Here is a 23,457-nt window from a genome sequence, read left to right as displayed (position 1 = left end):
TACATACATACATACATTTTTTTAGTTATTTAGTTAAAAGCGTTTATAATTAATAACCATTGTACTTGAAAATAATTACTTTGGTAAAAATTGTGTCAATTACATATTGTATTTTATGTATGTGCCCAGAGGAGAACATTTCTTACAATATATGTATGTATGCACTTGGAGCACTCTCATGTACATACAAAATTCTGAAAATAACAAACGAATACAATTAAAGTCCAGGTCTATTGAAAAATCACAAAAAACACAAAACATGCTGTTCTAAACAAAAAAATGCATTTTGTTCAACACTATAACATCTAGTGTGTACAAACAAAATCTATTGATTTTGACTATTACTTCAGCATTAGGTTAAGGTCAACAAGAAAATGAACGTTTAGCATTTTTAAAATATGTATCTAATTGAGAAAAAAATACACATTTTAAATAAATAGTAAATAAATACTTTTCTTCTATAAAATGTGTTAAAAATTAAAATAGAAGTATTACAGTACATACAAGTAATTCTTCTATTGTGTAAATATTTTTAAAGTTAATATTCACTTAATGGGATTTAGTGTAATATGTATATATGCACGTATAAACATATTAAATTATTGATTTAATGAAATTAATTTAGAAAAATTTTATCGAATGGTAAATTTTTGAATGCGCGCAATGCTATATCGATAGAGCCATGGATAGGAACGATCCTTATTAGACATTTATATTCAACACTCGCACCCACTAACACTAATACACATTCACAAAAAAACACAATTCAAAAGTTTACTAATATGTAAACTAAAATAATTTTCTTAATTAACTCACATTCTCGATAATGATTTTGTATCCGTTTCCGTTTTAGAAATGTACCCGCAAAAAGTCAACAAAAGCCCGTCAATTGAAGTTGCCAAGAAGACACTAACTGAACATAGATTCTTTTTCAACGGATCTATAAATAAAAAAAATCGCGAGCATTTGTATTTTTGTTCTGTTGCATACACAAAAATATATACACTTAAAAATTCTCTTACTAGATAAGTCTCTCTTCACTTGACGCTCAATTGCTTTAAATAAGTTAAGATCGACGGCACATTTACCAGCAGAAAAAGTAATAATAAAAAACTATGTTTCATTATTTAATTACTGTGTTTGTTTTATTCGGTGCGTCGGCACCTAACATGTTCGAAGCGAACTGACAGCATGATCTTAATATGGTCAAGGAGATCGTTAGAAGTTATTTCGTTAATTTTTAGATTTTTAGTATGTATGTATGTACATTGGCGAGCGATCATTTAACAATATACTAAAATATTAAAAGCAAAGTAAATTAAATATTTCTGGGTTACTACTTCTTATTTATTATACATTTTTGTATATACATACATACATACATATATACATACATACATACATACATACATACATACATACATACATACATACATACATACATACATACATACATACATACATAAATACGTACATACATACATACATACATACATACATATGTATGTATGTATATGTTTAGTATATGTATCTTCGCTGTTGACGGTTATTTTTTTAATTATTACAGTTTAATTTTAATCTGTTTAATTTTTAATCGAAAAATGTCCAAATTTTAGACATTTTTAATTTAAAGCTTGTTATAAAAACATTGTTTAAAATAAAATTATTTAATAATTGGGTGCCTCAAGCTGAAAAATTGGTATTGTCGTCACATTTCAGTCTGCGGGTTGTGGATTCGTTTTCCAACAAATCTCTGGTCTGTTTCACTAAATCGGGCGTATAGGCATCGTCGCCCTGCTCGGTAAATGAGTTATATATAACTCTATTGTAATGGACAGATAAATAAATTATAATGGCATCTTGTTAATAAAATTTTCCATGCATGCACAATACAACAATATTTTCTGCAAATTCGTGTAATAATTTATTTTTTTTGAAATTTTTATATTTTACAAAAAATTTTAAAATTATTTTAAAAATTGTTTTTTTTTCTCTGTATTTCATAATTTTACAATAAATATTCAGGGACCGTAACAATTACAAGTTTTATCAAAAAAGTTAATTTATAACAGTTATTTCGTAACTTTAAAAATAAAAATCCATCTGAAAAAGTTAATTTTCAACCTAAAAATTCATATGAAACTTTTAACAAGTAAGAATCTTATATTCGGCTGTGCCGAATTTTATATACCCTTCACCATAGTGTATTTTAAACTTATTAGTTTTATAAATCTTTTCCCGACTACATTAATATTACACCAAAAGCAAAACAAAATGAACAACAACACTAAACGAAATAAAAAACAAAATACACAAGGCATCTAAACATACATATCGAAAAACACAAACAAAATAAACAACACAATAAAACGAACCTAAATCCAATTATACAGAATTCACAAAAACAAAACAAAATACCTGCACAACTAATTGACGCCAACAGCATCCAAACATACAAACCGAAATGCACGGCTGAATAAAACCAAACATACACACACGTGTACATCACCCTTCATCTTCGTGAGAAGGCTATAATAAGTTTGTCATTCCGTTTGTAATTTCTATAATATAATTTTCCGACCCTATAAAGTATATATATTCTGGATCGGTTTTAAGAGGACACCAATCAATAATACTGTTAGACATGCTTTCGAGAAGATCGCTATTTAAAATCAGCAAAATCGGTCGGTAAATAACGGAGATATGAGCAAAAATCCGAGACAACCTCTGAAAATTTTATCAAAAAATGTCATATTTTTTCACGCTTTGTTAAATAAGCAACAACAACACTGTATATTAGAAAACGATGTACACGTGTGTGTAGATGTATGTATATGGTTTTATTCAGCTGTGTGTTTTTATTTTGTGAATTCTCTTCGTATATTTGGATATAGGTTGGTTTTATTGCGTTGTTTATTTTGTTTTTCTGTGTTTTTCGTTATGTATGTTTAGTTAGATGTCTGCTGGTTTTGATGCCTTGCGAATTTTGTTTTTTATTTCTTTTAGCGTTGTTGTTCATTTAGTTTTGCTTTTGGTGTAATAATAATGTAGTTGGAAAAAATGTATAAAACTAATACATATGTTTAAAATATACTATGGTGAAGGGTATATAAGTTTCGGCACAGCCGAATATAGATAGCACTCTTACTTGTTAATAATAATTTCTTGAGAAGAAATTAAAAAAGTTTGTGTTCGGTCATAACAGAAAATTACCATTTGCCGTTTTTGATTTAGATGTTTTCAACGTCAGTTCAAATCAATTATTTAATGGACTTGGTCAGATAAACTCAATAAAATAAGAGACTGAAAAAATATATAAAAAAATTGTTAGATTTTTTGACGGGGAAAACAAAACTCCTCAAATCATTGTATTACTATGTATTTTAAACACAAAAATGAATCAAAAATAAAAATTTTTTTGTTCCTAAAAAGTCGACATCGACTTTTATGCTTTTCGACAAAAAGTCGATTTATTGAACCCTAGTCAACACTGTCTGAATAACTAAAACATATGGCAACTTTACTAAACAAATTATTTTACTTTAAGTCACCCTGTTAAACTTTGCTTCCAATACCATTTTTAAACAACTAAAGAAAATTTGTTTAGTCGTGTAATAAAAAATAAATTAGTTATTACTTTATATAATCATAAAAGAATAATATTATTAGAACTTGAAGTACAATATCTCAAATATTCATGTTAAAAACGGTTTGTAAATTAAATTTATCAATTTAAAGAAATGTGTTTTAACATACAAAAACTTACAAAACTTACAAAATAGAAAATTGTTTACGTACATGTACATGTAGTTATATGCATACATATAATACATGTAAATTAATGAAAACGTCTAATGTCTATTGATTTTTCTTAAATTATTTGCGACATTAACAATGGCTATTGAATATAAATTAGTTTATAAACATTTCATACATACATATGTGTGTATGTATGTACATTACATCCTATGTCAAATTTTGGATCTTATATACATATGACACATCGTTCCAAAGTTCGCATTGGCTAAGAACTGAAAGCAAGTGCAGCAAAGATTATCCCATAAATGACAGTATAATAGTTCGTACAAAAAGCATTATGCCCCTCTTGCGATTGTAAAAGGTGGCACAACTAAGTTTTATAGAAGCCTTAATGGCCTCCTAACTCCCACAGCAAAAGGAAACCATGATTAATGATTATTATGTAAAATAAATCATATTTAATATTCATAACTAGTGTGGGGTATCATATGATCGGCCACGTCCAACAATACTTTTTTATTTGTTTAACATGGATAACTTTAAAAGATTTGAAAATTATGATCATTCTTGGAGACCTAATTTTTTAAATAATTATAGGTAACGCAATTTTTACCGTTTAATAAGATTCTATTTTATGTAAATACATGAACAATAACTTCATTTTACTCCGAATCTGTATGTTTTCCTAACTGAATAATGTATTATTCAAATTGTTTTCAAATTAAAAGTAAAAGCCTTTAAAATAAACAGTTATATGACAAAGATGTTGTTTAATCAGAGGTGCAAGTGATGACGAAGTGGTTCGATTTAAGTGAAACATGCATGATTTTAACATTAACGTGTCATTGGAGATCATGTGAACGTAAATTCGAAGATACGACATCTTAATGTCATCTAAAAATGCGATTATATATTTTTCGCTTTTATAAACCAACTATTTTCTTACAAATGAAAACCAAGTTAAAAGTGAGGAAAGAGATGTAGAAAAGTTATTACTCAAGCATCAAACTTTGGTGAAAAACCAATGAAATTAACATAAAACCAATGAAATTAACCAATGAAAATAACATAACATTGATCGAATTCGGTTTATTTTTTACATCCAAATATCGGATTTTTATTGCATCTATGAATAAGATTAGATGTAGTTCATAGTTGTCAAAAATGAATATCATTACTCCAATGACACGCTAATGCAAAATTCATAGGTTTTTCACCAAAATGGAAGTACTTCAGGTATGTTATTTGTGGTGAAAATTCTACATCTTTTTCCTCACTTTTTTACTGGGTATAGAAAAATTGTATAAAATGTTATTAATAATCCAAATTATGTCTAATGCTTCATATATCACTTTTAATTAAGTTAACAATTTTAATTTATTTTTAAAGTTTTGAAGACATTTTTAACTGCGGAATGGGTTGAATTTAGGAAGGTATTTAGAATGAGTTATACTATTATTAAACAAGTCATGAAACCTAAATTCACTTTGAACCAATGCAATTTTTTGCTGGGTAAATATAATGAGTGATTTTTAATCAGAAGTAATTCAACTGATATTACGTTTTATATGGAGTCGCTTATAAAATTTTTATTTATACAGATTAAACTAAGATTTTTGTCTACCTTTTTTTAAGAAAATTTTGTTTTTTGTTCATAAATAAAATTCAAAAAAAAAAAAAAGCTAAAAAGTAAATTTATGTTTTCCAATTAAAAATAGAGATTGTGTTAAATGGGAAAACCAAGAAAAAATATTAAAATACAAATTTAGGTGCATTTGTTGTTGTTTGTATTTTAGTATTTTTAATCAGAATTTGCATGTCAATAAAGTATTTTGCATATTGAGAATTCCGGTTAATTTCGTTGGGTTTTTTAAATAATTTTTAAATTACTTTTTTGATTTTATTGTTTTATTGTTAAAAGAACGTGTTTTAAGTATTTTTCAATGGCGATTCGCAAAAATCATATCCTCATTGTGTGAAAATGTGATGTTATTTGCCGTAAAAATGTTTAAAGGATAATAATCAGGCAATTTCGATATAAAAAATTAGTTTAGATTTTAGATCTTCTCCAAAATCAATATACGAACTAGGAGGAACATTTAGACCTCTAAACAGACCTTAATACTGATCTCAGTATTAAATTTCATGAATATTGTGTTTCCCCAGTCTTTTGATAATAATTAGTAAGTTCGTATTTTGGCAGTCAAGTATTTGATCTTTTTTCGAGAGCAGACATTCTGTCAGAATATGTGGTATGGTAAGGTAAACATTGCAGTGAAAACAAATCGGGGGATCAGTCCTTTCATAATAGTGTTTCGAATTAAATACTGCCTTTCCAACTCTTAGACGAGCGAGCATTATACATTGTGACCTAGAAAGAATCTCGCTGTATTTAGGCCTTTTCGGTACATGGTTTTGATGGTCGTAAAGGGCGTTAAATGATTTTGTTAAAGCTTTATGGAGGCATGGAACTTCCGTGACATCATGTAATTCTAAGGCTTCCCTAGCATCTTTGTCAGCCTGTTCATTTCCAGGGATTCCAATATGTGATGGAATCCACATTATGGTAATATCGTTTGCCATATTCTCCATGTGTAAAATATCATTATATGCTCATTATGGTTCTTGATTAAGGCTTTGGTAGCACTTAAACTATCAGTGCATATAGTGATCATAGTGATCTGCCGGCAATTTCACTGCAATATTTTATTGCAGACTTAATTGCAGCTATCTCCGCTGTAAAAATGCTCCGTTAAACGATTTTTACATGAAGTTTCATATTGGATGTTCGTTTATTGTTTGACAAGGTCAAAGTGTCACGAAAGGACCCGTCTGAGTAGTAAATATGATCTGGGGCATAATATGAGATTTTCTCCAAAAACATGCTTTTGAAACACAATGGGTTTGTGGAATTCTTGTTGAAAAAACTTAAGCTGTCGTCCAGTTTGACAAGTATTCCAGTATTTTGGGTTTGCCCGGCTTATCCGGAATTGATATGTTCCGCCTTTTTAAGGTAGTCACAATTTTCCCGATGGCAGATGGTGAGAAATTTTCCTGGGATGATAAATAATGATATAACGTGTCATGAAGGCTTTCATCTGGTATAGTTATAGATCTCGAAACAAGACTAATGGCAGTTTTCTCCAATAGGCTTGTAAAGTCAGTAAAATTTGCTTCTGCCCTTAATTTTTCGATAGTTGTTGTCCGCAGCAATCCCGATGCGGTTCTAAAATACATGTTAATTGATTTATTCATCTTGTTTACATTTCCCTTTGAGGTCCAGAAATAAATTGTGACCCCATGTAGTATCGTACCCATCGTAAGCGATTTGAAAATACTAAGTGCTGTTTCAATATGAGGAGGACCTTTCCCTCGAGAACAAATAAGTTTCAGAAGATTGTTAATTTTAGTCAGTTTATATGACAAGTTTTTTACAGGTGTATTCCAAAAAAAGGTTTTTGGTCAATATTATTCCCAGAATTCTCATCTGATCCATGATGCGCAGGTTCTCGTTGCCCTGACAGATTGTGTTATTGTTACAGTCCCGTTTTCGGCAAACATGAAATATTTCAGCTTTTTTCGTGGGGATAACGGCACCATTTTCCCTTGACCAGTTTTGTATGACACGGTCCATGTTATCGGGATTTATTCGGACAGATTCTGGGTTTCCTGAATCCCCTGCAAATATGTTGTCGGTGTGAGTTAAGAAAGAAGTTACTTCAATTATTTCAACACATGTGTAAGTGTGTGTATAAGCTGAATTCTAATATGGAATGTCCATATGGAATTCAGCGATAATAAAACGATAACAAGTCACAAGATAATAAAGTCAAAAAGTAGTATTATATAAAAAATATGTTATCCTGGCATAAATTCCAACTTAAGTAAAAGTGTATCAAAAAGAAAAGTCTATGTTTACTAATTAATATTGTTTCTTATTGTACTAGAAACAAAACAATAAAAACATAATAATTGAAAGTTGAAACAGTCTCCTTCTAAAAAGACGTGTTAACAAGTTTAAAAGAGAAAGAAATTAGAGAAGGACAGGTTAACAATTGAAGTCGGTAATAGTGACAAAACAAACAATTAGATATAAAAAGACTGATTAATGGCATAATTATATATTATTTTCCTGAATATGTTCCAACATTTTATGTTTAAAAATATTAATTGAAAGTTCAAAAGATTTCATATTATTAGGTAAAGTGTTGAAAATGTGTACAACCCTTACATGAAAAGAACGTTCCAATATTGTACTCAATTTAGGTATGAGAATTTGTGCATTGCGTTTGTACATTTAATGTCATCATTACCTCATTTAGCTCGTAGATTATAACCGGTTGATTTAATTCGTTAAAATGTCTGGCTATTTGTGTGAGATTCTCTATTTTAAAATTTTTCTTCCCTGAAATAATTTCTGAATCGAATGCATCATCTGCACTGTTTTTAAGATTTTTAACTAGTTCTAGAATTCATACGTTCCATTGAACACTAGTTCAACTATAACTGTTGCTGAAAACTTATTAGAAATACTTAAGAACACAACAATGTTCCAAAAAAAACTGGTTGTAAAAATAAAAGCGATATAATTATTTCCATGATTTCTTTTCAAAAATGATCAAATAAATTTCCTTCATTATAGAAAATTGATTAAGAAATTAAGAAAAAAGAAAATTTATTATAAAAGTATTAAATTTTGTAGAAAATACATTTTACTGTTAAATAGTGAGTTTTTCTTAATCGGTTAATTTATAGAAATTATTCGGTTTATTCGTTATTTGAAATCTGACAATTTTTATTTATTCGAACGATTAATTGTCAAAAATTAATCGATTAACCGAACGACGATTAATCGTTTGAATTCTCTAGTAAAGACTAAAGCAACTTCCTTATAAATTTTTTTAAAATAATCTCTAATGCAATAAATTTTCCTGGATATGTATGTCACAAAAATGACAGGTAAAGTGGTAGAGGTGGTGGTGTTATTCTCTATGTTTCTAAATTTATTGATCATAGAGTTGTATTTGTTGGTAAGGGTTATGAAATTGCAGAGTGCTTGTTTATTGAACTTAATGTTAGGAATGTTAAAGTTTTGTTGGGTTTTGTTTATCTTCCTCACGGGAACTTTTTGCATTTAAAAGGACAGATATCAGAGCTATAATTCTATGCCTACACATTTTTTCATGATTCCAGTTCATTGCTGGATTATTTTTTAGTATCTTCACTGAATTTTATGAATCTGCTTGAATGATGTTATGTTCTTGACAGACAATGTGGATAATCTGTTAGAAATTTTAAATAGAAGTTTGCAGTTTTTACATACCTTAGTTCCGCTGCGAAAAGGTTTTACTAGCAACTGTAATGAATCATGGTTCAGTGATCCTAGAATTCAGTATTATGCCTCTTTTAGGGGTCTTGCGTATGGTGAATATCAGTGTAACAACAGTATTCACAAATGGAAAGTATTTCGCCGATGTAGAAATCAAGTAAAATCAGTTATGAGAAAAATTAAGAGAATCGCACATGGCTCAATTTTTAGAAATAAAGATAGTAAAGCAATTTGGTCAATACTTAGGGAAAACGGAGTATAATATGTTTTCCTCAAATCAAAGAATAAACAGTGGCAGTGTTTTAAATTATTCTGACTATAGAAACAATGGTTTTTCCTTCCATAATATTGATGTTTCTGAAATGTTTACAGCTTCTAATTTGATTTCGTCGAGGGCTGTTGGCTGTGATGGTTTTACGCTGATGCCATTTATTGGTAATTATGTCCTGCATTTGGTTAATACTATATTGACTACTTCGTATTTCTCGTTATTGTAGAAGTGGGTTTTCTATTTATACTATTGTGTATATAAAATTGTGTAAATATTGTCTATTGAAAGATACATGTCTGGAAGCGTTAATAGGCTATATAACTTTCCGAAAATTCAACTAGAAGGGGTAAAAAAATGGGTGAAAATGACGGAAAACGGGCAAAATAGGTACTTTTGTACATAAATTTTTTTTTTTGGCTATTTAATGCGAAAATATTTTCGATTTAGCATTTCAAACTTTTAGAAATATGTATAATCAAAGTTGCGTGGCGAAAGATGGAACAACTTTTTAAAAATCGATATCACTTATTATTGGACTTAGAAAAATTTATTTTAAAAACTAGATTATTTTACAAAAATGAAGACCTTGGCCTTGAAGGCTTTTTATATTACTTTCAATAAATAAAATAAAAAATAAATATAAATCAAAAATATGTAAATATTAATATATGAATGTTTTATTTTCATGTGGTGTAAAAAAATGTATGAATTTAGCAATAGTTAGCATTGTAATTAGAGTTTGAAAAAAACGTCACTATTGTTTTGTATGGCAACACCGCGAAGTTAAATATTGTATTTAAATACATCAGAATCAATCTATTTTTAGATTTCTAACTCAAAAATCCGCTGTAAATAAAATATTAAAAAAATGTAAAGTTATTTCACAAATCGTTTATAACTTATAATTTGATTATAAAAAAGTCTTTAAGTGTGCAAATAATTGAATATTGGTTCTTTTTATATGGAAAAATGGTTCATTGTTTAAAATATTTGTACTGAAAATAAAGAATAGTTAACTAGCAGATATGCCATGATTTTTCCTACTTTAATAGTTAAAATACATATTTTTGGACTTACTGGTTTGACTTATACCCATTTAAAAACATTTTAATAAATTATTATAAATATAACCCATATTATTAATAGGGATTCTAGTGTTATGTATAATTTTTGCAGTAAAATATCTTTGCAAAAATTATTTATAAGTAATTTTTGAATGGTATATATCTTATAGTCAGAAGTCTTTTGAATATTTTACACGCCTTAACATAAAATTATTGTTTTAATAAAAATGAAATTACTTTATTTGTTAGCTTAATAAGGCGCATTTTTTATAAATGGAAGCGGAACATTCGACAAATATGTTACAGCGTAATACCTCAATGATGAACTATTCTGAAGTGCGAGTCAATGAACCTAATAGTGATGTTGACTCTCCAGTTCACTCGTGTGCAGAAAACAATGCAAATGAGAAAGGAATTCGAAGCGATGACGATGATGAATATATATTTGATGATGTAAAAATGATTTTAAGAAAACGTCGTGGTTGGGGACATGAGGACTCACTGTGTGCTAATGATTTAGATTTGCTTGAGGATGACGACGTTTTAGCTGAAGAGGATGACGCTGGATGTCCTTTGCCCTCTACACCTGAGGATACTCAACTTATTGAAGCAGAAGTAAGTTTTAGAAGGATTTTTAACTATGAAATGTAAAGAAATTCATCTTTTTTATGTTTTATAATATGTGAATGAGGTAAAAAGATCATCAGCATATTGCTAATATAATATGAAGAAATCAAATTCTACCATTTAGTTAGTACAAATATGTACACATATAATTTACAGATGACAGAGGTCTTAAAAGCTGGTGTTTTGTCAGATGAAATTGATCTGGGAGCTTTAGCTCATAATGCTGCAGAACAAGCAGAAGAATTTGTCCGAAAGGTTTGTTTTAAAGTTATGTTTTCTTATTTTCAATTAATTTTTTCGTTTTTTATACGAATAGGTGTGGGAGGCCAGTTGGAAAGTATGTCACTACAAAAATTTACCTAAATGGCTTCAAGATAATGATTTTCTGCACCGTGGTCATCGTCCTCCTTTACCATCATTCGGTGCATGTTTCAAATCTATTTTTCGTTTACACACTGAAACTGGAAATATTTGGACACATTTACTAGGTTGTGTTGCATTCATAGGCGTGGCCTGCTACTTTTTGTCACGCCCTTCGGTCGAAATCCAAGTACAAGAGAAGCTAATTTTTGGGGCATTTTTCGCTGGCGCCATTATATGTTTGGGGTTTTCGTTTGCTTTTCATACTTTAAGTTGTCATTCCGTTGAAATTGGAAGACTTTTCTCTAAGTAAGTATATCCACTCGAAATCTTTAGTGTGAAAGTAATCGCCCAATTCAAAATGCAGGTAAATAGGTTTTTTTCACAATTATAATAAACGACTATTGTGGGACGTATCTGTTCAGTAGTTATTAGAGTATTGAAACGATTAATCGTCGATCGGTTAATCGATTAATTTTTGATGATTAATCGTTTGAATAAATGAAAATTGTCAAATTTCAAATAACGAATAAACCGAATAATTTCTATCAATTAAACGATTAAGAAAAATTAACTATTTAGCAGTAAATTACAAAATTTTTTAATTTCCTATTTTCTTAATTTCTTAATCATTTTTCTATAATAAAGAAAACGTATTTTATGATTTTTATGACATTTCTGATTCTTGAATAAAAATTATGGAAATAACTATACCGCCTTTACTTCTACAACCAGTTTTTAGGAACATTGTTGTGTCCTTAAATATTTCTAATAAGTTCTTCAGTTATAGTTGATCTAGTGTTCAGTAGAACGTATGAATTCTTGGACAAGTTCAAAATTTTAAAAACAATAATTTCTTTATATAGAAAAGCATTTCACATAAAAAGGAATAATTTCCTTTTTATGTGAAAAAAATTAACATAGAATAAAAGTGAAAAGGTAGAAATAAAGGTGAAAAGGGAACATATTTCACGTGAAATGAAGATTAGCGAAGAGGGTGAATATTTTTGTTTATAAAACGGCGAATGTTATTTTTAAACATGAAAAAATATATGTGTACAGGAAACTGTGGATTAGTATTCAAAATTGTTACAGGGTGTAATATGAATAAATTTTATTGTAAAAAGCATAGTAACACCGAGTTTCCTTTTATTTGAATAACCGAACAATTTTTAATTATCCGATTAATTACCGGCTTAGGTAAAACCTCAAATAATTATTTGTCGAATAAACCGAATAAGACAAAACCCGAATAATTAAATACCCTAGTAGTTATGAACACATATGTACCAGGGTGCACTTTTAATACATTACCTATTATTTGTTGATCTGTGATTAATATATAATGAATAAAAAATATTTAAAAATTTTATGAGAAAAACACAGTTAAAACCCAACATATGGGCTGAATATTGAAGAGGCCTGCTTATTCACCATAACTCAACCCTATAGAATATCTATAGGAAACAGTAGTTCGACGATATGGAAAAAAAATTTCGAGGGAAAATGTTGACTCAATTATTGTTTCAACGTATACAAAGTGGAAGATTCCCAACTATTTTCTGAGTAACTAATAAGTTCTCACCGTTTTTGTTAAGACTATACCAAAGTTTCCATTGTTTTGTTAGTGAAGCTGACTACACACGTTGTGTTTTTTGTTGAATGCCATTTCTCCACAGAAGTCAAACATATCATATTAAAATTAAATTAATATAAAGGAATGCTCGTTCAATTCAGCAGTATAAAATTTATTATTTTGAGATGTGAATTTGGTTAAGAAATTGTAGTAAATAATAACACAGCAAGAAAAGTGTGGAAAAGATGTAGTATATTCATCACAACTAGTAACCCGAAGTGCTTCAAATTCGGTAAAAACCTATGAATTTTACATTAGCGTGTCATTGGAGGGATGTTTTTTTATTTTTTGCTGGGAAATAATTGTTTTATTGTAAGGTTTGGTTGAGTACATACAAATACATAAAAATAAAAAAATATTTCCAAAAATATAAAAAGTAAAAGAACGAAATTTAAGTAAATTTTGTTCCATTGCCAATTTCAAAGAGTAATAAGAAGTTGGACTATGACATAGTTTTACAACAATAACATTTCCCTCTCTTCACAAATTTTTTACTAACACAAAATTATTTGTTATTTTTTTACAAAATTTATTGCATTTAACAACTCGAAATGTTTTTATTTTTCTGAAACTAAATATATATAAGGTCCCTCTTAGAAAATGACTTTAACGCTCACTACTGGCTTGAAAGTACGAGTATAGCGCTAACATTCGACATAAGCACATTTTTTATGAACAAAAACCTGTCTACCGAGATTTATGAGAACCAGTCCATAATTGAGCTTTGCCCCAAATAAGGCCCCCTTCAACAAACTTATTAAACGCACATTACTGTTTACTAGAGTACATAAAGGGAGGTCCGCCTCCCTAATCAAAATTAAATTAAAAATTCAGATTATAAAAATATACAGTGTCTCACATAAGTATTCGAATTTGGTTGTACTTTGAAAAGAAACATAATTTGATAATAGCTTTGTCCAGAGCTTTTCTGGCGAAAGAGAATGAACTTCTATGGAATTTTCTCTTCGTACTTATAAAAAGTACGGGAACAGAAAAACAAAATCTCTCTTTCAATAAATTTGTATTGATGTTTATTCATATAAATTTCTATTGAAATTAAAATAAAATGGAAAAACTACAATCACATATACTTATTTATGAAAATAAATCTAAAATATTAAACATTTTTTTGTTTTCAATTTATTTTTTTAAACAAATAATTTATTTGACAATTTTTTTTCTATTTGCCAGGAAAAAATGTTCTGGCTAAAACCTGCAAGTTCTGGCAAGAGAAAATAATATTAATTGCTCAAATTTGTTCTCTTTTACAATTTCTGGTAAAAACCTGCAAACTTGACAAGTAAAGGAACAAAGCTAATATTTTTCTGTGTGAAATGAATAATTAAATTTGTTATATTGTCTAGAAAGTCCTAAGGTATAATATCACACTCTTTAAAATTTGAAAAAATTACATTTACCTCAATTGATTTAACTTTTTTTTAAAAAAGTCCATAAAATTGCCTCACAAAAGTATTCGAATTTTTACGGTATTTCATATATCACCATATTTTACAAAACACAAAAATTATAAACGGGTGTTTTTTTGCTTAAAATTGTGTTAAGGGGTTACTATCGACCAAAATTGTATATTTTTGGCCAATTTGTTCCACAATTTTGGAGCATTTGTACCATCTTTTCATGTAATATCATTAAAATGGCGATTTTTGACCATATTTGCAAATTTTTTTCCTTTTTTCCAAAAATAAAACCAAACTTTAATATGACGATTTAATACACCACTTGAGGTATATAAAAATAATAATTTTTGTTATAAGGATCTATACTTAAAAGTTCCAAGAAATATTTTTGGTGTCGTTCTTCAGTTTCTAATTGAATTGTATGGATCTTAAGTCCCTTTTCGTACCACTAGGGTCGATATTTTCCGACAAAGTTGGCTAGTATACATTCATGTACATATTAGCACTAATATATTTTAAATTTTCAATACATTATATCGGTATACAATTCCAAAACATGCCTTTACAAAATGTCATCCTATACAGTAGATTTCAGGTTTTACTATTCGAAACTTTCACGCTTATGTTGCCCATTACAATAACACTGTAAGTCCAAAATTTTGGGTTTAAATCATATACCGGCGGATAGAGAGGCAGATAAAAAAATCACCACTACACACACACTATTGGCATTTTTTCATTGAAATTGCACTGAAAAAATATTTGGTTATTTTTAATTTTGAAATTAAATTGCATTACTGCAAAATGCAAATATTTATAAACAATGTGTAATCAATGTACTTATGAATGATAATTTCTTCACGTAGAAACAACATTTCTAATTAAAATGTACAAAAAAAGTATGAAACAAGATTAACTTATTTACTTTTATTGTTATGCATTCTAGAAAATTATTTAGAGTGTACGTTGTTTTTGTAAATTATTCTCTTGCTTTTGCAAGTTGTTTTTGTTTTTTCAAGTTGTGTTTGCAATTTCTTTAACAAAGCGACATCAACCTGCTTTGTTGAATGCTGTCAAGCAACTAAATAAAATATTTGTATTTTTGATGCTCTTGTTTAGAGGTTCGTATGCGATCGTGTTGTGTACATGTAATTTGCCGAAAATCTTCGTTGTCAGAACAATACTAGCGCCGACGTCTGGTTTAAATTGATATTAGTAATCAATATTTAAACTGATATCGATATTTTTGAGTTAGACCATAATGATATTGTGGCATGTAGCCTGGACGTCATTGGTATATAAAAATAATGATACTTCCATATTGAATGGTGTTTCTTCGAGGCATGTTTTGGAGTTCTACACTTCCGCAATACATTAAAAACTTAAAATATATAAAAACTGATATATAAAAGAATATATACAAGAAAAGTTTCACTTAAAATTTTTGACCCTTGTATTATGAAAATGGACTTAAGCTCCAATATATTAAATTAGCGACAGAATAATGATATCAATAATATATCTTGGATATTTTAAATACAGATTCTGTAACAAAAAATACTATTTTTAGATACTCCAAGGGGTCTATTAAATCCCAATATCAAATTTTGGTTTTATTTCTGGAAAAAAGAGAAAATACTACAAATTTTGCCAAAAATCGCTTTTTTAATTTTATATTACATAAAAAGGGTACAAAACCCCAAAAATTGTGGACCAAAAGGGTCAAAAATATATCATTTCGGTTGATAGTAATCCTTTAAAACAATTTAAAGCATAAAAACGTATAATATGATCAAATATGAAATACAGGAAAAATTCGTATACTTTTGTGAGGAATTTTATGGAAAAAAAGCTAATTTAATTTAAGTAAATGTAAATTTTTCATGTTTTAGAAAGCATGATATCAAACCTAAGGACTCTCTAGACAATATAACAAATTAATTAATTTTTTTGCACACAAAATATATTGTTAAATTTGGTTTCTTTTCATGGTTTACCTAAATTCGAATACATACATGTGCACATCTGCGAACAAATACCTTTAAAATGATATATCTTTGACCAAATTCGGATGTATATTGTAAGAGTAAAAGGGGTCACAAAAAATCGCTTTGCCTATTAATTATATAGATATGGGAGCATTCTATTTACGGCATACGGTTTGATGGTGGTTATATAAGATTCTGCGTAGTCGAATAATTCAAATCAATTTTCTTTTCAAAATAATTTGAATTATATATATTACATATTTGCATATAAAATTGTTTATTCGCATTCGCAAATTAACTAGATTTGGCTTAAAATCTTTTAAATGTTAAATTTCAATGTAGTGAAAATTGGGTTTAAAACCCGTTGTTTAAGATTAAAGAAAGGTTTAAATTCAGTTTAAAATGTTTTATATACAGTTTTTATTTGACAAATAAAAAACATTAAATTGGAAATATGTAATGAATTTTACCGAATTATACTAGAAAATTAATAGTAACTTCTTTTGAAATACAATTGTTTAATACATATTTTTTATTTGGACCATAATTTCCAAAAAAAAAAAAAACTTAAACGCAAATTGAAAATCAAAGTTTTTGATCTTTCCATAATAAGTCATAGTATCCGTACGAGGTCCATAACCGAAACTCATTATAAATTTTTCTGGACCTAATCCAAATTAGTTCCACACATGAATAAATGTTAGTACCCTTATTACGGAAATAAAACTTTTGTCGAGTTATCTAAAAGTTAGATAGTAAAATGGATTTTAATAAAAATAAGGCTGCTGGTGGAGGGTATTTAAGATTCGGCACAGCCGAATTTAGCACTCTAACTTGTTTTTACATCGAATGACGTATCATGATACTGCAATTGTTTTTTGTTTTCAATCCATTGTTAAGATTCTTAACTAAAGGGTCAGGGTTTGAAGATTTGTATGATGCAAATTGAAAGAAAAAAATAAAACATTAAAATGGAAATTTTAAAAATTAAATTAAAAAATATTCCGATAAATTTAAATTTTTCAAATTATATAAAATACAAAAACTACTCAGAATACAAATATTTACAAGTAGCTATATATGAATGCAGGAGTAAATTAATGATATTATTGAATTACATTCTTCTTCCCAACACTCTCCCTGACTGTAAATTTAAAATATTCCAATTTTTGTGGAGTAACGGCTTTAGTAAAAATGTCTGCTACCATTTGTAGAAATATATTTCAATATAACTTCTTTATCATCTATCTTCTGATGTATAAACTTGGCTTTTATATCAACATGTTTGGTCCTTGGGGATTTAAAGCAACTTGAATGGCAACGTTGTTATCACACAACAGCATTATTTCAACATTACATCTAAGGTTTAATTCTGTTTCTAAAAGTTTTAACCATACGGATTGTTGTATAGCTGCTGTGACTAACACTAACGTTTTTTGCTTTTTTAGTATTCCATGATACAGCACCAGATTGATATATAAAAATGTACCAGTGGTTGATTGGCGATCATCTATATTTCTAGCCCAATCAGCATCACAATATCCGTTCATCTTATCAGTGTCCTTCTTATATACGATACCTTTATTAATTGTCCTTTCAAATTACCCCCGGGGGCATGTTACCTTGGCGAGACCTCCGACTTGGTGTTATTGCAATCCCGGGGAATAAAGAGGGCCCAATACCTCCAATCTGACCGGGATTGAAAAATTGGTGTTCTCAGTCTACTGCTTGGCTTAGTCCTTGCACAGATTGCCAGTGGTCAGACCAGAGCACCGCATAATCTGGTACTACGGGTGGCCAGTTGCCCGCAGGACTATGTCCTGGCTGGTCAGTTGGTTGAGGTTCCTTCGGGATCCACGTAGTGGCTGTTGGTTGAACCCAAATTCGCGGGAAGAGTATAAGTGGCGGTTAAAAGACTGATGCATGATAATAGTCAATATTTCGGGATAAGTTCGGTGCTGTTGCCGAAAATCAACAGATACCCCACAGAGGAGTGACTGTGGGACTAAGCGTTGGAAATGGGTTGGTGTCAATTGTATATGATACAGAATTTATGTAGAGGTATGCGGGCCTTACCCCACCCGTATACCTAAATGAGTGTGTCGTATGTTTTTCTCTATGAATGTGTCGAATAAATGAGATGTGTGATGGGTTGAATGATGATGGATGAAAGGTATCATATACAAGTGATACCAATTAATTTTCCTTCCTTGTCCAGATATGTTCAGAGTTTACTCTGTTCATATCAGACTTGCCACAGCGTGTCACTGTGAGTAAGAACGATGTCTACGGCTTATTGATGGATTGTGCTTCGGTCCACCGGTTACGTCTCTAGGTGCTGTTGCCGAATCAACAGAGCCATAGTAGTGTGGTTGTCTTACAACGTGACTACTTTGGCAAGAGATTAGATAGCTCGAGTACTCCAGCAAAGTACTTCGCATGGTACCGGTCATAGCGGTCACGTTAAAACTCTCGACAGTCTGTACCTTTCAAATATCTCATCTTTTTAACAGCTTCCCAATGAGGTTTTCCAGAATTTGAACTAAAACGACATAACATGTTTACAGCATAACATATGTCGGGACGTGTAAGTTGAGCCGCGTACAAAAGGCATCCTATAGCTTGCAAGTATGCAACCTTAATGTTTACCAATTGTTTGAGTAATTCGACTTTCCTTGTTATCCCGGAGTCCTCGTATGCATTCATCAATGCATCCCATGCTTCTTTTGCCGTTTTAGCTGTAGCAATGTGGCAATAATTGCTGGGATCAACCATCAGTGTGATTTCTGCCAATGCTCTTTCATAGATCACAGAATCAGCATCACCGACTATACAATTTTCAGTAACGTTCTAGCAGCCCTTGATCACTAAACAAGATCTTGCTTGCCCTTTCCATATATCGAAATTCTCCCTACATCTCAGTCTCTTGAGCGCAAAAAATATACTATACAATATATTTTTTTTAATTCAATATGTAAAAAATTAATTGGTAAAACAAATTTTCTTTTCAATTTTTAAAATATTTTTTTTCACAAGCGACGTAAGGCCCATAACCTATTGTGATAGATTTATTGAACAGACTAATTGAAAATTACATAGAAAATTTTTCAAATTATATAAAATACAAAAACTACTCAGAATACAAAATACAAATATTTACAAGTAGCAATATATATGGCATAAAAAAGGTATATATAGAACTGAAACTGAGTATGACAAAACCTAAGTCTGCTGTCAAAAACCCAAGTCGTGAGAATGTATTAGTTGATATTATATTTCGATATTTTATGAAATAATGTTTTGAATTAGCCATTTTTATTCAATATCAGTTGACCAATGTAAGAAAGATCTTCATTAAAAATTATTCTTAATTTTAAATAAACTCTTTGTGTTTGCTGGGTTGAGTCAATATTGACACTTGAAAATTATATTAAAAAATAAAAACGATTGAAAAATTTGTTTTTTTTTTGAAAATGTTTTCAATAATTTTATAGGAAAAACATAACTTTTAGCAGTGTTTATTGCAGCCCAAGGAATTGTGCTAATGCTAAAATTAACGCTTGATATGAACGATTATTGTTAATTTCAAAGCAGCCCAAATGCAGTCAAATAAATACACCCTACACCACACTAATGGGAACGGCATTTTGTTTATGTCTTAAAGTTTGTAACACCTGCGTCGATGTAATGATGTAATCCGTCCATAAATTAGCCTATTGAACTTTTTTGTAAGCGGTACATGCTATACAAGAATAGGGTATTTATAAAATTCGACTCAACAAATTTAAAATTAAATGAGTTATAATGAGTAGTACATTCATTAATTAAGCAAACATCAATCTCTTGAATATAACTTCTACTTTAAAAAATACTAAATAACTTATTGCTACTTACTCGCAATGTGGTAGGGTATGATGTATTCGGATACATTTTGTACTTTCATATTTTTGTTATTTTATGTAAACAAAAATAAAAATACTCATACAATTGTATTAAAGTCACACAGAACCTGTACATGTGAGAAAGTAATATTTCTTATTCTCAGTCTCAGTTCTATTTATTTTTCTATGTATATGACATCACTGACTCCAGTCATGTTCACAGGAGAGTAGTTTTGGGATTATTTTAATGGATCTATTATTTTTGAACGGAAATTTAAATTTTTTTATTATTTTTTTTTCATCTGATGAAAATAGTTTAAATATTTTCAAACTTTACTAATAAATATCACTAACGATGAATTTGTTTCTTGTTTTTAATATATGTATATGGTTTATTTCTCAGATTGGATTATTGTGGAATAGCATTACTTATAATGGGTTCATTCGTACCTTGGCTTTACTATGGATTTTACTGTCACTATCAACCAAAAGTCATTTATCTATCAGTTGTATGTGTACTAGGAAGCTTATCGATAATTGTTTCCCTGTGGGACAAGTTTTCGGAACCTGCTTTGCGACCGCTAAGAGCAGGCGTTTTTATGAGTTTTGGTCTTTCTGGTATTATACCTGCCATACACTATGGTGCCATGGAAGGATGGTTTACTCAAATAAGCAAGTCTAGTCTGGGCTGGCTGCTTTTAATGGGTATTACAAATTTGTTATTTTGTCAAAATAATTTTATGTAATTATATTTATTTATAATTTTTTAGGATTTCTTTACATTCTTGGAGCACTATTGTACGCTTTGCGTGTACCAGAGCGATGGTTTCCTGGTAAATTCGACTTGTGGGTACGTTGACATAGCAATTAAATTGCAAATTTTTAAACATGTATATATATTAGAAAGTGCATAATTTTAATTTTAAATTTCAGTTTCAATCTCATCAACTATTCCACATTTTGGTTATAGCTGCTGCGTTTGTACATTATCATGGTATTTCAGAAATGGCAATGTACCGGGTAACAGTTGGAGAATGCACTGTTCCTCATGAGCCAATTACATTCTAGGCATCAGCTCGATCAAAGTCATCTGAAACTTAAATATATTTAAAATTATTATTATATTATCCAAAAGAAAAATGCGGAAATGTTATTTAAAATAAAAAGGTTTGTCACGTTTACATATTTGCATTCTATGTAAAAGTAGTTATTCTGTCTCTCCAAAAAAAATTATAATAATAATAATAGAAAATATTTTAATCTACAAGTAAATTCAAATATTATGTTTCTTTTTATAAATTTTGAATATTTAATTTTCATATAAATTTTTTCATAACGCTGTGATAAAGGCTACATCAAAAAACCAAAATTGTTCAACATTTTGTCAAGTTAAGCTTAGACAAATTTTTATTTCAAGAAAAATTTGCGCTTTTTGTTTTACTTACGGAGATATGAAACTTACGCCCTTTTAACATTTTCAACTAAATTCAAATCGGTTTTTGTTGGTCGAATAGGCAGAAACGTGGAAGGAATAAGGCTTCTTTGTTTTCATAAGTTTTTAGGAAGTTAAGATTTTCTTGGAAAATTTCTAAAACTGATAAAATAATCTCTAAATTACAAGAATTCGCTAAAAGTGTAATTTTTGTTTCATTTGATGCCAACTTAAAACATTTTGCAGTTTCGAAATTAAAGATTCAAAAGAATTATAAAATTTTCAAGAATTTAAAGATAATATTAGAACAATACCTTTAGAATTTCTTTGATAGGGATGTTGATTTTAATTGTAGAAGAGTAAAATTTAGCAGGAACATGTAACTTGATACGGTGCATCATAATCAATCAAAAAATCGATTTTGACTTTTTTTAACATAGGGCTTTTTGGATTTTATATGACGATATATTGCCTCTTTTGTTTCTTTCGTTTTCATTAACAATTGTCTTTTTCTTTTTTATAAAACATGCATTGTTTTTATAACAAACAGTGACGTTTGCTGTTGTTGTAACATCTTTAACTATACAGTTTTTAATCCGGGGGTTCTGTATTTAGGCCCAGCCAAGAAATTGGGCTACTTCAAAAGGGTTAGTCCATAAATCGATTGGGTTAAGTGAAGTAGGGTGGGTTGGTCAGTTAAATATGTGGTGGGTGTAATAGGGACCCTGTCCACCAGCTGGGCATATATTGGGGACGGCACGTCTATGCGGACAAGTAGGCGTTGAGCCTGTTGCTCCATCCCGATCTCAGACGTTTTCTGTTGTTTTGTATGACAACGCTGTGTAGTTTAATCTTGTACTCAAAAACATCAAAGGAGATTAACATATGTTTTTCACCAAAGTTTGATTTACTCTGAATATGTTATTTGTAGTGACTTTTCTACATCTTTTTCCTCACTTTTAACTGGTTTTCATTTGTATGAAATATTTGGTTTATAAAAGCGAAGATGAGATTAAGATGTTGATTCTAAAATATGACATCAATTATTTTTTGCTGGGATCTGAATCAATTTATTTTTAGATTAACTAATCTGATTATTAATTGCCAGCTTAAAACCCCGATCTAAGAAAATAAAGCAAAAACCTACGAAAGTTCATGTTTGTAATTTTTTGGCTCCCGAGGTCAAATAAGTAACTTAACTTTTCAATCGGGGTCAATAAAAAAATGGTGAAGTTTAACATGTGATTTCACAATGAATTATAAAATGTTTTTCATTATGCGTCGTGGAGCAAATAGACCAAATATCTTATCAAGGGGTGGAGACTTAAAGTCCTCATTAAAATGTAAAATTACGTACATCAATACCCAACATACCCGGGTATGTCATACAATTTATATGGCTATTTCATCTTTTTATACATTTATAGTGTACATATAATTCAGATAATTATTAAAACTAATTTAATAAAACGTCTGTTTATATAAATTAAATAGTTTTTGATTATAAACCATTCAATTTTAGCATTTTTTTAGTTTTCTTATTGCTTTCGTCTTAACAAAAATATCGTATGCAAAAACATAAAGAAAAAGCCTTCATAACGAATAATGTACATTATGCAGAATTTGAATTTGTAAAATTTTGACTTCAAGAAGCCATTACTCAGTGACCGAGAAGGAGAATTGAACAAAACT

General features: G+C 29.3%; 2 protein-coding genes across 2 annotated transcripts in view; one reads left to right on the top strand and one right to left on the bottom strand.

Moving 5' to 3' along the window:
• The window catches only part of LOC111687204 (elongation of very long chain fatty acids protein 7), an 11,165-nt gene extending 10,248 nt beyond the window's left edge, over nucleotides 1-917 (bottom strand). Inside the window, exon 1 of the mRNA XM_023449628.2 lies at nucleotides 817-917. The gene's annotated coding sequence lies outside the window, so the exon portion shown is untranslated. The remainder of the gene's footprint in view (nucleotides 1-816) is intronic.
• Nucleotides 918-3,556: 2,639 nt separating this feature from the next.
• On the top strand, nucleotides 3,557-21,611 carry LOC111688495 (adiponectin receptor protein). Its single transcript, XM_046950433.1, has 7 exons — nucleotides 3,557-3,709; nucleotides 10,673-11,038; nucleotides 11,207-11,305; nucleotides 11,367-11,719; nucleotides 20,737-21,038; nucleotides 21,104-21,183; nucleotides 21,267-21,611. The coding sequence occupies exons 2-7, from the start codon at nucleotides 10,697-10,699 to the stop codon at nucleotides 21,399-21,401; spliced, it is 1,311 nt and encodes a 436-aa protein (XP_046806389.1). The 5' UTR covers nucleotides 3,557-3,709; nucleotides 10,673-10,696; the 3' UTR covers nucleotides 21,402-21,611.
• Nucleotides 21,612-23,457: the final 1,846 nt, after the last annotated feature.

Source organism: Lucilia cuprina, chromosome 4, assembly GCF_022045245.1.
Source record: "Lucilia cuprina isolate Lc7/37 chromosome 4, ASM2204524v1, whole genome shotgun sequence".
Classification (NCBI taxonomy): domain Eukaryota; kingdom Metazoa; phylum Arthropoda; class Insecta; order Diptera; family Calliphoridae; genus Lucilia; species Lucilia cuprina.
The sequence above is the reverse complement of the archived record's forward strand: the minus strand, read 5'-3'. Positions and strand labels throughout refer to the sequence as shown.